General features: G+C 36.4%; 1 protein-coding gene across 1 annotated transcript in view; it reads left to right on the forward strand.

The window, feature by feature from the left end:
- Nucleotides 1-16,761, forward strand: part of ACSS3 (acyl-CoA synthetase short-chain family member 3) — a 96,563-nt gene that overhangs the window by 74,866 nt on the left and 4,936 nt on the right. Inside the window, exons 10-13 of the mRNA XM_010008047.1 lie at nt 2,823-2,918; nt 4,602-4,665; nt 15,599-15,680; nt 16,652-16,761. Coding sequence (XP_010006349.1) covers nt 2,823-2,918; nt 4,602-4,665; nt 15,599-15,680; nt 16,652-16,761 — 352 coding nt within the window. The remainder of the gene's footprint in view (nt 1-2,822; nt 2,919-4,601; nt 4,666-15,598; nt 15,681-16,651) is intronic.

Here is a 16,761-nt window from a genome sequence, read left to right on the forward strand (position 1 = left end):
TTTTTTACTGTGAGAGTGACAGAGCCCTGGAACAGGCTGCCCAGGGAGGTTGTGGAGTCTCCTTCGCTGGAGACATTCAAAACCCTAGACGCATTCCTGTGTGATGTGCTCTGGGTGACCCTGCTCTGGCAGGGGGTTGGACTAGATGATCTTTCAAGGTCCCTTCCAACCCCTATGATTCTATGATTCTATGATTCCAAGTCAGACTGTTTTTCTGTGATTAAAAAATGCTGTCCTAGAAAGGGGTTGCTGTTTTCTGGTAGGTTTGGGAAATGACTATTTCAATCCAGTATCCTGTTTGGAAGACATGCTTTGATTTCCCAAGAAACGTACAAGGTAAAGATTCCTACTATCCTTTGACAATATCCCTTTGTTGTTGTGCATTGTAAGGGAATCTTTAGCATTCGTGAACTGTTAACCTAACACAGAGAGTAGATGCTTTTGGGATTCCCTCTCTGAATTAGCAATCTGGTCCAAGCACCAAAAAGCCGTATTTTTTTCATGCATATAAAAAGCCTTACTGACCCATGGGAACTGAATATACAGCTCTGGGTAAATGTGAAAATGATGTATCCACTGGTAATTGAGAAGAAAATAGAAAAAAATAGGAGCAATTATAAAGATCTATTGACAAAGTTTTAGAACTTGTTATTCTTCTTTAGTTTAAGTAGACTTTAATTTGGTCTTATTCACTGTTGTCCAAAAAGCAAGGAGAAATGCAAGCAAATCGGTATGATGAAGTTTCCCATCTAGTTTATATTTGTTTTCATTAGCAGTGTGTCACAGATTCAAGTAAATCCAAACTAATTTTAAGAAATTGCAGATTTTCCATCTACCCTCAGGGTTTTTGGATTGAGAGCTCTTGATTAGAAATGTTTGTAAATTCCCAGTTCATGCAAGTCTTACTGGTTCATCAGGTTAACAGTGATGTTGTGCTCCCTGCCACTCAGAAACAAACCTCATTACTATGTTTTGGTGATGGAATACTTTTTTCAGCTGATTTGTTATAGTTTTTAGCTCTTGACATGCAGCATGTAAAGCAAGGTACACTTCGTGCTACCACTTCTTTTCCTCCTAACCATCAAAAAAGAAACTATCCCCTCCATTGTACTTTCCAATTCACTGTTCTCTAAGAAAAAATACAATTTTCACTCTGTTCTGAGAAGAAGAGGAAAAAAAGTCTTCAGTATGGTTACTGTGCAGAAAATGAAGCTCCCAAGCTGTTGAATAAACTTTTGAGTTTCTCTTCCTGCAACTTTCAGTGTGATCATGGGTGGGGTATGTTAGATCAGTTTGATGTTGTGTCACCACTGTAATTGTAGCCTGGGTTCCTGCTTTTTGGAAGAAAGGATGAGGATCTGTGGTGGTGTGGGGAATGTGCATTATGTAAAGAAGGTGCAGGGAAAGGTGGGGAAACAATTAAGCAAACTTTTTAGCCTTTGTTAGCAATGAGGGTTCATAATTCTCATTCTGTGTGCCACAGCTGGAGTTAGGCCTAGCTTAATTAAGCTGTGTTAATTCTAATTTTCAACTACTTACTAACACTTAACATAAAACCACCACAAGTTTCTGTATTTTTGTTCTCATTCTTGCTTCTTTTTGCACTCGAATAGTCATTTAACAGTTTCTGAAGTGGCAGATGAATGCTATAGAAGCTGAGAAAATTCATAGCAACATTAACTGTAATTTCCTAATACAAGAGAACTGAAAATTGTTTTGACCGTACTGATCAGATACAAATATAAAGCTGAAGACAAATCTGCTTTCTTGTGCTGACACTTGAGGGTGGTGTGGACTATCAATTCCAGGCCAAGTGACCTGAGACCTGGGACATCTCCAGAATGATAAAGCCATGTTTATAAAGTAATAGTCTCATACAGTGTTCCTGCTAATATTTACAACCTACACTTAGTCTTTTGTGGCTCAGAAGCATCTTGCCCTACTCCCTCCCCCCAGCACTCCCAAAAGAAACCAAGTCCAAAATGTTCTGGTTAGTAAACCTTTGAAGTTTGTAGGGGTAGGAGGAAAACATATCTAGATTATGATTATAAAATCTTGCAGCAGTTTGATTCCCATTCCTTAGATTGTTCCAGTTGAATTTATTTAGGTAACGCTGAAAATTTAGGTCTGACTTTTCTACACAATTTGTTTTTGAGCCTTTTCATCATCTGAAATAGTTGTCACCAAGAAATACTAGTGAGATCTCCAGGATTATAAAAGAGGTACTCCTAATTTCATTATTTACAGTAAATGTTGTCAAGCACTTCCTCTTCTCTGATCTTCCTGACCAGTGTTGTCATGGATAAGATGTAGCATTTATTTACCTTGCAAACCTCTGAATGTGTAGCTCCAAAACCAAACAACAGTCATTTTGGTATTGCTCCACAAGGATAAGATAATCGATTGAGAATGGGCTGATGTTTTATCTGGAATTCATTCTTCCCAAAGATACTCATGAAATTACCCTTGAAGTGCCCCTGCCCTGCACAGTGTTTCTGTCTTGCCTTCACTGTTGGTGGTTTCTCACTGGTGTGATATAACCTTATACCCATAGCAGAATAAACTAGAGGTGCAATGCCAATTTTTTCTGGCTGTCTTCTATGGAATGGAAAAAGTTCCCTTTTGAAGAAACAAATTTCTGTAATGAATTCAAATTAATTAGATAGTACGTAAAAGCTCCTGAATTTTCAATCTTCCATTGCTTGTCTGGGATTTTATTTTATTATTTTGATGTGCTGAACTAGAAGGAAAACTTAAAACCAGTAAGTTCTTAATGACACTAAGAACTGTCCTAACTGACAATATTTGTGTTCTTTTAACAGAATCTGGTTCTGCAATTACTGCTTCTTGTGTTGGTTTGGGGAACTCTACAACACCTCCACCTGGACAGGCAGGGAAACCAGTGCCAGGATACAATGGTAGGACTGTGCTAAACATGCTAGTAGAAAGGAATATTGCTTATATTTATGATACTTTCATAGGAAAAGCTAACTACAATCTTGTTAACACATTTTCTTCCTTCCTATAACAGGAAGCTCTGCTTTTTTGTGTGTCATGGAATGTGATTGCAAATAATTCAGTTATATTCAAGAAAATGGATCAGCAACTCCTGTCTTTACTATATGAAAGCGCTTCTGCATACTTCTACACTTGATATAACAAAATATATGAAAAAATACTGTATTGTAAGGCTTTACATACAGTTGCACTTTTTAAAATGAGAGCAAACAGTGAAATTTATATTGGCAAATCAGGAAAAAAATGTAACAACTGCCAAAAGAGGAAATGATAACTAGACAAATAAAGTCCAATTTTTAGCAATTGAGTGTTCTGTTATAGCTATGTGTTCAATTTTCAGAGCCTCAATAGTTTTAGTTTCTCCTTTCAAGTCACAAATTTTTAAAACTGGCCTTGTGGACTTGCTTGTGTCACTGCCGTGAGCCATTTCTTTCAACAGGCACTTCAGTTACTTAAAAAATACCATCCTCTTTGAAGGAGTGGCTTCACCCAGAAATAGTAAATTGCTGATGTTTGGCATTCTTCAAAGGGATAGAATATGGTATTACTTACAAGAGCTTTAACAGGGTTTTAATCAGAAGGCTGTCATCCTCTTTAACCCAATTTCTCTGGAACTTTTTAATACAGAATGTGAGATTATTTGTATTAATTTAGATCCAGTTGAACATTGCTTTCTTTGTCTGAGGTGTCTTCCAAAAGCATGTTGCTAAATCCATGTCAGCCTGGACTATCAAAACATTTCCTCCCTGTTTTTCCGTGTTTCAGTCGTTTCACTTTGTTTAATTCTGTCTGATATAGCCAAATTGGTATCTGTCATTTGTTCCTTATGCCTACACCTTCATATGGAATGGATGGTAGTAATAGATTTCCCAGATGACTGCACGGAAGAGGCTGTTTCAGGTGTTTTTCCTCAGAAACCTCATTACCAAGATACAGTATTTTCACTGAAGGTGATGGTCTAGTGTGATCCAGGGATGAGGCTCCAGTTGGGAGGTCTGGATTCTTTGCTGCACTGTAGCTTTACCCTACTACGCAGCTTTGGTTAGTTCATGAGTTACTTTACCTCTATGTACTAGAATAGAATCAGCTTTGTCAGCTTGAGAGCATCTGTCTGGATCTCCTGAAAGCCTTTGAAAAGCAGATGCAGTTATTTACTGCTAATAGTAGTTCTCACATTAACTGGGTTAGCCTCCAGTAACTTTAGTTGTTTCTTACTCAAGTTACCTGCATGCATTTTCTTCTATTTGTCATGTTCCTGAAGGGTCATTTGCATCTGGAAGTTAAGATCATTATGAGGGTGTCTTTTCATTTTCAATCCTATGTTTTTCCCTTTTTGTCTTTGATATATTTCTGCTCCCAAAGCACAAATACTATATAAGACTTTTTGTATTTAAGGCTGAATGTTAATAAGGTCATGAGATTATCCAGTTTGGAACTCCCAAGTGACTTAATTGATTTTGTTATTTGGTGTATTGCCATTCTGAAGTGTGACATAAGTTGATATAAATGAAGACAGATACTGTCCTCCACCTAAAACCACACCACTTGACAGGTGTTCTCATCCTATATTCCTTTTTTTGCAGTGATGATTCTGGGTGAAAATAAGGAACCAGTGAAGGTGAAGACTTTAGGAAATATTGTGGTAAAGTAAGCAAACTGTGAATCTTATAGTTGGGTTGATTGTCTTTTGACTGAAGTTTATATATACCTATAACATAAATTGAAGTAATGAGGGTTGAAAAGCGTGGCTGTCTCTGACAGTGATACCAAGGTGCCAGAATTTTAATGCCCATTAATAGTGAAAAATTGCAGATGAAATTGTGCAAGTGAATGAGTGTGGATTGTTGTTTGGTTGGGTTTTTTTTTCTTAGACTCCAACAAACGTTAGCTTTTTCTTAATTACCAGCCTGCTGGCATGGGATTAAGCCTTCCTGCTGGGATGTATGAGCAAGATACTGAATCATTCTCTTAGCTGCTTTATCTTTCAGTTTAGTGAAATAGTACAGCAATGCAGATTGACAGGCTTTGGTTTACTGGTGTGATGCTCTTTCACTATCTCCTAATCCCAAGTGGTGCACATTCCTAAGGGGACAATATGGGCTTTTTGATATCTGTAAAAACAGCAAGGTGTCTCCGAGTATACTTTGTATAAAATTATGTTCAATTATGGTGATATTTGGACAAAATGCATAAAGAAAAAAGCTCCTGGAAAAAAGAAAAAACAAAAAATCAACCCTTCTGTGCATCATGTAGGTGATTTTGCCAGACTCCTATCAGATGAGTTCCATAAGCTTTAATATTCTTTTTGAAACTACACCTTTCTTAGCACCTGCTAAGGAGCATCTGCTTACGTAACACTGCTAACATCATTTACATTTCTCTTCTGTTACCTTCTGCCATCTCAATGTTGCCAGAACCTTTCCTTACTTCTGTAAAACTCATTAGGCTACTGCTCTCCACAGCCCATGCCAGCTCTGTCAGGCTTTTTGGCAAGTGGGGTTGTCCTCAGACAGATACATACTTGGTGATTAACACCTTAGCTGGAACCACCTCTGTTTCCAGTAATAGAAAGTACTTCTGTTCTGAACACCTCCTGACTGCCAGCAAACACAAGGAAAGAAATGCATTCATCCACTTCTGTGGTGGTTAAATTCAGGAGAGTTGTGGTAACTCAGATTTTTCATTGCTTGCTTAGGAGCATGCTGTAGAAAGCACTAAAAATGCAGGCAGCCTGTGTGGTACTTACTTGGGAGCTGGAGTTGCCAAGGTGTGAAGGTTTTTTGCAAAATCATAGAATGCCAGGTTGGAAGGGACCTCAAGGATCATCTGGTCCAACCTTTCTGGTTAGAAACCCAGTTTAGATGAGGTGGTCTGAGTCTTTAAAGTGTTCAGTGTTGGGAAACCCACCACTTCTTTGGAGAGACAATTTCAGCGTCCAACTGTTCTCATAGTGAAAATTTTTCTTTTGGTGTCTAAACTGAGCCACCAGGACACAAAGGCATATGTTTAAGTGCACACATGATCTTCCCCTGAATCAACAGACTCATTTAGAGGTGGTTTTCCTATGACACACGTAAGATTGTGCATTCATTCCATTGCTGAGTGTGAATAATTAAAATTGCTCCAGCTCTTAGTCGACTGTGGTTTGCAGTATCAGCAACCCAGGTCTGAGTGGAGGGTTATCTTTCAGAGCTTTCACCTCTGTAATGCCTGATGCCATAGTAAAACGTAGGCTTGTGGTCAGTGGAGAGAGAGAAAGGTATTTCTTATGTAAGGAAATTGATCCTAGCCATTTTGGACATTCAGCTAAGATCGAATAAATCGCCTTCCAGATGTCCTTGTGTCTCTCCACTGACTGCAGAGGTGACACAACTATCTTGGGGTCAGTGCTTAGGTTATCTACCCAACAAGAAGAAAAATGAGTTCCATCCCTAGCAATGCTGCTGAACGAACTGAATTATATCTGCTAACAGGTAATGTTGGTAGACATGTGCATGCATTTCTGAGTCATTGCTATCTTTAAGTGCCTGTCAGGACTGGATATTGCTGTATTAGAAGATCCTATTTGGGGTTATTGTCAACCTCTTTAAAGCCAGAATTTATCTTCCCTAATGTGGCCCCATGTTTAGGCATTTATCTTAAGGGATTACAAATGTGTTTCTGTATTATTTTTTGTTGTTTTGTTTTATTTTATCTTGCCCAGCATGACTTCTGTTGCAGTCAGCTAAATTCATAGGGAAAAAAGGGAGGATTTTTTGTTTTGTTTTGTTGTGTGTTTTTTTTGTGTTGTTGTTGGGGTTTTTTTGCATTGGATCACTCAAAGAAAGAGTAATGGCACAAGGGCACTAGTATTTTTTCATGTCCGTATTTACTGTAATATCCATTCTGAAAAAGAGGGGAGAGCAGGGGTCAAAGAAATTACATTGTGTCATTACCATAGTTGATATGAAACCAGTTCTGTGGTAGGGTAACTATCACTGCTCTTTCTCTTCCAGCCTTTTTCTGATGTAATCTTTTGAGACAGTGGAATCTCTTAAAATTCATTCTGTAGCTTAACCAAAAGAAAAAGCCCAAGAAAAAGAGGCAAAGGTATTGATGAGCTTTAGGAGGCCTATTGTGGATTTTTTAACACTTCCAACCTTTGAACCTTTAGCCGGTTAAAAGAAGTTTAGTTTAGGTTTGCAGTATCTTAACATTTTATTCCAGGTTTCATTCTGGTAAGTGTCAATTTGCTGCAGTGTTGAGTTGTTTCTTTTAGGTTAAGACATCATGTTTTATATTTTTTGCTTCATTCTGCTAAGCAGTTACTTAGCTGTAATACTTTTTTTTAAAATTATTTTTATTTTTTTTGTTATGGGTAGGTTTCATAAAGGCCTCCTGTGAAGAATCCTTGCCTCTTTTAATCTCTTCAGCAGGCTTCTGCATGTACAGACCTCTTAAAAATAGTGGGGATGATCCTTGTTACTAGCAGTGCTTGTTTGTTACCCTAGGGACATGTTCCCTTGCAGCTAGAAGAAAAGGGACAAGTCGGGTATTACTCTGTCAAACACTTTGCAGCAAAGTACCATTTTGGAAACAAACACAGGTATTTGCTTTATCTGCAGTATATATGAGTTGAGAAATATTCTCCAGGATTTCTTGGCGAGGAGAGTGGCCGCATGCTGCTTACAATACCAGCTGTGCAAAAGTGGTGTGCTGCTGCTCTTGGTAATTTTTATCCCAGTCTAAATCATGGCAAAGACTGTGGGGGCTTCTTGAGGCCTGCAGTACTCATAAGTATGTATTTAAAATATTTATTCTTACAAGAAAGTTGTAAACTTAATTTTAACTTGCAGAAGTAAAAGTAGAAATGTAATTTCTAATTTAGGAATGTATTTTTTCACACCTAATTACATTTTTCTGCCCCAAATACATTATTTTCTTTACTCATTTGCCGATACCTGCATTTATTTATTTTCATACAATCATCATGTGTGCCCTTTGGAAAGATTTCTGCTGACCAGGGCTCTCACACAGGCTAATTTACCTGGACAATGAAATAGTCTTTTGGACTTTACAACTCTTCCAGGGTGAAGTAATCAAATGCAGTGTCACAGTGTTAATGATGAAAGGGCAGGGAAAAATTAAGACAACTGCAGCTGATGAGGTGGGTTTATATGAATTGTTTCTAATTTTACATTTTTTTGAGCTAGAATCTTTGGACATAAAAGATAATTAACTGAGGACTTATTGTGAAGAGGAAATAATAGCAGCAATGACCTCCATTTTTATTAGCAGGACCAGCCTGATTTAGTGGCACACTTCTGCTTTCATTGTTCTGACCTCCTTGTAATTAATACAGACTTGAAAATGTGTGTGTATATGTGTAATCATGAGAGTTTTCAAAACTGTCTCTTCTCATAAGGAACATTAGCAAACAGAAATTCCACTTTAATTCTAATGCAGTGGGAAACTCAGTTCTGCTCTTGTACATTACAAATACCAAAACACATTGTGTTTATTTTATCAAGGAGTTCTCAGCACTGTCTCATTATCTTGCATTATTCTTTATGTTCAGCCATGACAGCAAGAGGACGTTTGCCTTATACTCCTTCTATCCAGAGAGCAATGCCTGCCAGTAAATTTCCCGCTAGATCCTGCTTATACTTCCTCTACAGTTTGCAAGGTTAATTTTGTGCCATAATAACATAAGTTTACAGGATAAGTATTTACAAATTTGTTTTATCAATATCCACTGCACAGAATCACATGAATGTTTCAGTTCCAATATTAAGAAAGAGATGAGACAATCTAGTTATTTCATGAGTGATTCTGAAATTCTTTGGTTGCCTTGGTTTAATTGCATTTAAGAACAGTGTTGGTATGAGAGGCTCTGCAGACCATTAATGTTGTGGGGTTTTTTACATTCATTTGGGATTAGTGGAAGAAGAGGAAAGAAAATGATAATGCTCTGTCAGAAGTTAAAATTACTCAAATGATGACCCACCCCATTATAAAAACTAAAATAATGCAGAACATTATGTATAATGCAGTAAGAGTGTAAACTAAGATAGTATTTATTCACAAGGTTTTATATAGAAAGGGTCATTTACAGCTTTTTATAATTTTAGATTTTAAGTTAGCTGAATACAAATGTGACAGGACTTTTGAAGCAAATAGTAGAAAGTTAATGTCCTTTTGTGAAAGAGACTTTGTTCAGAATTAGCAACCCATTCACATTTTCACTGTTTGTGATACTGTGTTCAGTCTTTATATGGTATTTAGTAAATAGGTTTTAATTGGATATTTTACTTGTTTAATATTTCTTACAACGCATTAAAAAAATCATCAGCATCTATGTGGAAGTCTGAAGCAATGTGAAGCCAGGAATGTACTCCTTAATTTGCACTATAGAAATGTTAACCAAATGAGCTTAAAGGGAAGAAAAGAGAAAGAAAAGGATGTAGTCTTTTGCAGCACACTGTGATACCTCAGTATCCCATTAAAGAAAATAGAGAGAAATATTGTAAGGCTTGATACGTCAACATGTGGGCATTCTAAGCTGGGATATGCACATGAGAAAGGTCACAGCTCTTGTTTATGCTCTTCTTCCCCACGGGAGGAAGAGCTGGCCAGAAGGTGATGGCAGTGCTTTCAGATAATGAAAGCAAGGGGAGACTACATCTGAAGCCAAAATAAGGCCTTTGCTCAGAAGACTGTTACATTAACACTACCTGAGATGCCAAAATAACCACTGATAATCTTACTGTTATGTAGTGTCTTAGGAATGAATGTTGTCAATTTTTCACTTTTTATAAGTGTTCCCATTCAGTGGAAATATATTCTTTTGTCATTCAATTTGATCCAATGACAACAAAAATACACAGTATTAATTTTCCTTCTGTAAATCTAATAATCCCTGAAATTCAAGTACTTAGATACTTAAGAAACATCTCTCTTACATGTGATTATTCTTTATAGAGTGTCTGATGGAAATTCAGCTATATCTTCATTGTATGAGTTGTTTTTATTTTTCATAGTTTTAATTATGTGTTTTGTCATTTTGGAAGTTATATTTAGTTTGCTTCATATTAATTTTCAAAATATGAAATAATAATTAAAAAAATACATAATGTATCAGCAAATTACAGGGAACTCAACAGAAGACATGTTGCAGACCTGAGTGACTGTCCTCAAGGAAGATTGCTGGAGGGAGAAAAATGTTCCTTGTAGAACTTAGTAAAGAAAATGCATAATCCTGCATAGACCACTTGCAGTATGTTCTTGAGGGTAAAGGTCATACATGTAGAAACAGTGAAAAATTATTAGATTTACAAAATGAAGGACTGTACTTCAGAAAGCAGTGACTTTCAAAGGGGCTTTTTATGTGGCAGTGGATAAACCTCTGAGTACACAAAGTATCTGAATTAAGTGTTGCTGCTAGAGTAACTGAGCAGTCAGTATGATCCCTTGTTATTCAGTAGAAAATTGAAAATGAACTATTATTGCCTGTGGATATGGTTTTAGTAAAACGATTAATGCAGTATGATCGGTTCTTATGTCTGTATTTCAAAAGAGTATTGAGAAACTGTCTGGGTTTTGGAGAAGATAATGAATGAGAGTTGGGTGCTGGAAAGCCTGGCTTAAAGAAATATGCAGTTTAATTTGTGGTTTGTATTTCAGCCAACATCAGTTAAGTGGTGACTTTATCAAGGTCAGGAAATACCCCCAGGACAAAGGCATCTCTGAGAGACTTCTGTTTAATCTAGCATACAGAGACTGGAAGCTGAAGCTAGATATATTCAGATGAGAAGTAACACACCTAACAGTGATAGTATTAAACCATTGGAACAAATTCTTGGATATATGGTGGTTTTCTTTAACACCTCTAGGTCAAACCTAGATCTTTATCTTAAAGACACACTGTCATTTAACCAAAATTATGGTCTTGAAACAGGATTTACTAGGTGACATCCTTTAAGCTGTGTTATATGCATGGTCATAGATAAGATGATCCTGATGAATCTGTGCAAAGTATTTCTCTTCTTGCCAGCCTCCCACGTGTATTGTTGTTTGGGTTTTTTTTATTAGCTTTGTCTTTTCCTTGTACAAGTGAAACAATGAGTAGGACTTCCAGTGTGCAAGCAGTTTAGCCAAACATGGGTTCTCTAACAGATTTCTGGCTGAGTACCTGTGAGTAGCATTTGAAATTCCTTTACTGTTAGCCTTTCCCAAACACCTTCTCTAGTGTTTGATGCATTCTCTCTTCTCCACTAAGCTGTAGGGTTTTTTCCTGAAAAATATACCATGAAACCAACTACTTTTTTTGACTTCTTTCAGCTTATTAAAGGAGTATTTCACACAGATGTGTGAATGTTGGAGATGCTGTTTCTTCTCTTGCCCATTCTTCACCCTTTTTCCACTGTTGTTGTTTCTTGTATCTGAAAAAGTTTCTTGATTCCAGATGGCTTTTGAACTTTCAATAAAAAATTTTAAGAATTATGTTTATGCACAGCACTTCATAAATAATAATAATAGTATAGCTGCCAGGCAAGATGATTTAGCTCCATTCACAAGCCCAAACTCATGTAACAATGGCTTATACTTGCTTTGACTGGCTGTAATGAGCAGCCCGTGAGTACCATTGTCTACTCAAAAACCAGAAGGATTCCTTTTCTGAAATTCAGCAAGGTAACATCTCTGATTGGTTTTGGCTTTCCTTTGTGCTTTTAGAATTTTTTTTTCCTGTAAATTGTCTTTTGAGTGCTGTGTCCATAACTGCTTTGTTTTGATAAAAAGGAATCTTACATAATTTTGATGAGTGGTGTCCTGAAATGATGTGACACATGGGAAAACAATGCTTAAAAAAACAGGTAATGATTGTGATTTAAAATTCACTAGCAGTAAGCAGTTAATGTGAAAGCAGTTCAGAGTTTTTCAATGATGCCGCAAAGCTCATCTGGTCTGTCTTAATTTCTCTACTGTATAATGAAATTACCTTTTTATCTTTTAAAATGTAACTAGAGTGAATCTGTGTAAAATGAAACCCTATGATTTACATCATTAATTTACATAGTTTACCTAGTTTTCCTGATGATGTTCTCAATGTATTCAATCTTGAAATGAGAAATGGGCCTGGAACTGTATTCCTGTAGTTTTGCTATTGTCACCTTAATTTCACTGCAGTAAGTGGAGAAAGGCATTTGTACTAGTGTTCCTGTACTGGTGAAAAACTGCTGTGACATCAGAATACGGAATACATTTTTTCTGAGGTTTTAAATCCAGAGATAAACTTTTATCAAGTTCTGGTGCTTTCATTCAGCTTAGTGAACCTCGACTTGGGTTTGAAACAGTGGTTATTCTTTGCTAGTTAAATGGCATGTGTTGACTGTAGTTAGCCTGATGCTATATAGATGGTAACATATCCATATTTTAGAAAAAGCTGGTAAGCTTGTCTTGAATTTTTATTTGTTGAAGCTTGTGACTGTCCTCTCCAGAAGAAGGAAGCAATCATGAGATAGAAGATGCTGCCAGAGTTATGAATAGTGTAAGGTAGAGTTTATCTTTAAACTGATAGCAGATCCAAAGGCTCAGCGCTGGGTGATTGGTGGCTTGTTGTGCAGGATGAGAGAGGAATTAATAGGTAGCTGGAGAAATACAGTAAATACCTCCAAAAGTGAAACCAAGCAAAACAGCTTCTTTGTGCATTGTGGAAATTATGTTGAAGGAACCTACCTCCATCTGTCTTCATCATCTGAGCTCCTGTCACTTGTGAAACAGAAGCAGGATCATGTCTGGGGCAATCAGGCTTACTTACGCACAGCTGGCATTTTTTGCTCAACATTGTCTTCTGAATAGCAATAACCCCAAAAGGCCTTGACTCAATGTTTGGACAAAGAGGCAACAAGTTTTATATATAGATGTTCTGTAGGTGTGTGTTATATTTCCCAGGAAGAACAGACTCAAACCCCAAATCTAAAAAATGTTCCTTTTTTATGGGGTTGTTGAGGAAAGGGAGAGATGTTTGCTTTCAAGTTGCTGTTATTTTCTGGCTGATTGACTCTCTTCTGGCTCCTTTCACATAATTACAATCCGGTTCTGCTCCCCTTGGAATTTATGGCGGCATTCTTATTGACAACAGTGGGTTGGAGACATTTTTGGCTCTGGGCATTTTAATCTGGTGTGGCAAAAATCCAGTAAATGTGATTTATGCTCTGGCAAACTGAATTCTATCTTTATTAATTTTATTAATTATTTGTGTTTGCACAGCATCTAGAAATTCTGGTCAGTCATGAGGCTAAGAACTTTACTGTCACAGGAGAATTGTAGGTGACTGTTGCTCTGGAACTATTTTGCTTAAAAGATGGACACTAGGGAGATGGCATTCAGTTTTTGCTTAGTGGGTGAAATAGAGTCCTAACTGCAAGTAATCTTTTTACAGAAAGCCATGGAGACACATTTTCAGATCATGTCTGTATTGTGCTATGATTTATGCTATAGAAATACCTGTGGTATCCAGTAGTTTAACAGTGTAGTTTCCTTAGACTTACGAAATATGTATTGTGAATGTACTTATCATCATTATAAAGCAATGTTCTTTATAAAAAAGAACAACAAGAAGAAAAAAGAAGCAAATAAACAAAAGCCCTCAAGCCCGAAGATGGGAGCAGGGGTTATATTTTTAATGATATGGTGCACATTTCTGTGTACAGTTACAGAAAATAAAATGTTTTTCTGATTTCAGCAATAAAATTGGTTCTTCTTTAATGACTAACTGCAAAGCACTGAATAAAGCTGTGGGGAATATTAAGGACTTTGTCAAAAGGAGTTTTCCTTTTTCTCCCATCACAAGAATGTTACAGACTGTTAAATACATTTAAAGTACAAAATTTGCAATGGCTGAGGCTGTTATGAATTGCTGTGCTGTGCTATTAGCCTCTTATATGCTCATACATACACAAACAGCAGGATCAATTTTTTTTTTTTAATTTTTTTTTTTTTTGCTTACTGAGCTTTGAAGTCTTAAAATAAGCCAGTGAATTCTCTCCAGATGGGCAGAAGCAAAACTGTCCTCCTGAAGCCTGGTTAATGACCTGATAAGTGTTTTGGCATTTCTGGCCTTACCTTTACCATACTTTCAGGGAATGTGATATACAGGATGTGTTGAGCCAGAGTGCTCACAGAAATTAGTAATGTTTATAATAGTATATTCTGCTATGCTAATCAAACTGAATTAAGCTGGAAGAACATGGAATTGTAAAAAGTCATGTGTTTGAATTATTACTAGATAATATGGCCTTTTCAATATAGCTTGTGCTATTTTTACCATATTTAGGTTAAAAAAAAAAAAAGTAAATGTATATATATAATTATTGTTTTTTTGTAAATGTAATGTTAGAAATGTGCATTTCACTGAGCTGGTAGCACCTGCTCTTGTGACCTGAACATTATAGGAGACTTGCAATGGTATCAGTGTTGCTGTGCTGCAGACGGGTGTTTCACTGCTGGATATTTTGCCTTTTGATCATAGGGGCACTATTTGAGTAGAAAATGAAACTCTGGGTAAAAATTTGCTGGTTAGGAGTGCAGGCATGTGCTACTAAGGTCTGTATGAGGCTTTGATGATTTTATCTGTATAAATATGCTTGCTTGCATGTTCTCTCTCTCTGTTACTAAGGTTAAGCTTCATAAAATTTGTGTTGATATGTCTGAATATGTATCTCTTAGGCAGTTCAAGTGAGCTGTGTTTAACCCCATCAGAGCTTTGAAGGAAAAAAAAAACCCAACCACTTCTTTGTTAGCTGAGACCTTTGTAGCTTCTCTTATACCTGCAGAGATGTATGTGAAATCTCTCATTTTTTTGTCATGCCGTATCCTTGACTGAAGAATGGGTCTATAGTATTAATTGAAATCTCATCTAATAAAGCAATACAAAATTCCACAGCCTTGCACTTAAAAAAAATAAATAAGTCCAGTTATTTTAGAAAGTCCTAAAAGTGACTTTTATCAATATACTTTCAAAGAACTCTAATACTTACAAAAATATTATGCACAGTTTAAATAAAAAGAAAGGTGTTTTTATTCAAATTCTCATTACTGTAGTAATTTAAGTCATATATTTTACAGAAACTGAAGATCCATGCATCTGATAATTCAGCTCATGTGTATATCTGTGTGAGTGTGTATCTGTGGTAGAGAAAGAGATACCTATAATAATGAAGTTGTCTGTATCATGGCATATGTATGCACACACTTAATGACAGATACTTAATCCTTGGAAATGTTGAAAATTGAATGCTGGTAACACATTTATAGTAAAGAGTGTAGTGTTTACTTGACCAGACCTTATTTTACTGAATGTCAGGGATGCTTATGTTATATAAAAAGTATGGTCTGGATACAGTTCAGAGCTACATGCATGTGATGACAGCAAATGTATTGTCTTTTTGATCTGTTACCAGTGTATTATTAAAAAGAATTGGTTTCTGATTGTATAGCCAATTATTATTTATCTGAATATAAAGTATGTATGTAAAGCATGGAAGTCGTACTCATTATCTCTATGTTGCTATGCACTTCACTCTGCTCTTTTTGATTTAAGGTTGCCTTTGCCTCCTGGAGCATTCTCAGGACTTTGGGAAAATCAGGAAACTTTTCAGAAGTTATATTTCAAAAAATTTCCAGTAAGAATGGCAAAATTAATTCTATAAACTTTTCGTAATCCTGTAGAACTTAATTAGAGTAGATGTAATCTGGATAATATATAAAATTTTCTTATTTTAATGGGAGATACTTAATATATGTGTTGCAGAATTCAAAACATTTCAAGGTACAACTTTTTTCATAGATACTTCAAGATTTTGGGCACAATCTGTTTTAAAGATGTGAAACAGAAGAAACAAATTCAGGCTTCTGTACATAAAAGTTGGTTTATGTCATCTGATCTAACAAAAGATAGAAGCCTCACAACCTTAGACTAGAGTAGCTTCAAATATATTACTGCTGCTGACATCTAGTCATTTTAACTTGGTATCAGTTCAAAATACACACTTGCCCACTATGTGTAAATATATTGGAGGCTCCTTTCTGAAATAGTCTGTTTCCTTCTCAGATGAACTATCCAAGGACTGGCTTTCTCCTTTCCTTATACAAAAAGATAGATTGGTCCTATGTAACTGTCCAAAATGGAAGCTTCCTTTCAATAAAAGTAAATGAGTGAATTGATCAGGTGAATTCTGTTTTCGTGTGTGTACCTTTGCATGATGATGATGATGATGTATATTTGGATTCAGCAAACAGGAATATCTTCAGAGGTAATTTGACAACATTCATTGTGTTGTAGCGACTCCATTTTTCCTGTGCAGATTCAGGCAACATCTTCTTCAAGCTGTCAGGGGTCAAGGAATCAGGGTAGGGAAGAAAATCCAGGTTTATGTATTGTCTTTTGTTGTGACTTAACAAAGGCTGCAAAACCTTTTCGGGAAAGGGAGCTGCACAGTATATTATGACAAAAGAATGGTGGAGAATATTAAATAATTAAATCTCTTGGGCACCAAATATTTGAAACAATCAGTTTTGTTTGTTTGTTTCATTGGAAATGGATGGATGATCCTGGTACTATTCCTGAGTTTATTTTTGTTTGTGTTGTGTCTAGGGATATTATGATACCATGGATGCAGGTTATATGGATGAAGATGGCTATTTATATGTCCTGTCTCGAGCTGATGATGTGATCAATGTTGCTGGACACAGGATTTCAGCAGG

The sequence above is a fragment of the Chaetura pelagica genome, unplaced genomic scaffold (assembly GCF_000747805.2).
Source record: "Chaetura pelagica isolate M959 unplaced genomic scaffold, ChaPel_1.0 scaffold50, whole genome shotgun sequence".
NCBI classification, from domain to species: Eukaryota; Metazoa; Chordata; class Aves; order Apodiformes; family Apodidae; genus Chaetura; species Chaetura pelagica.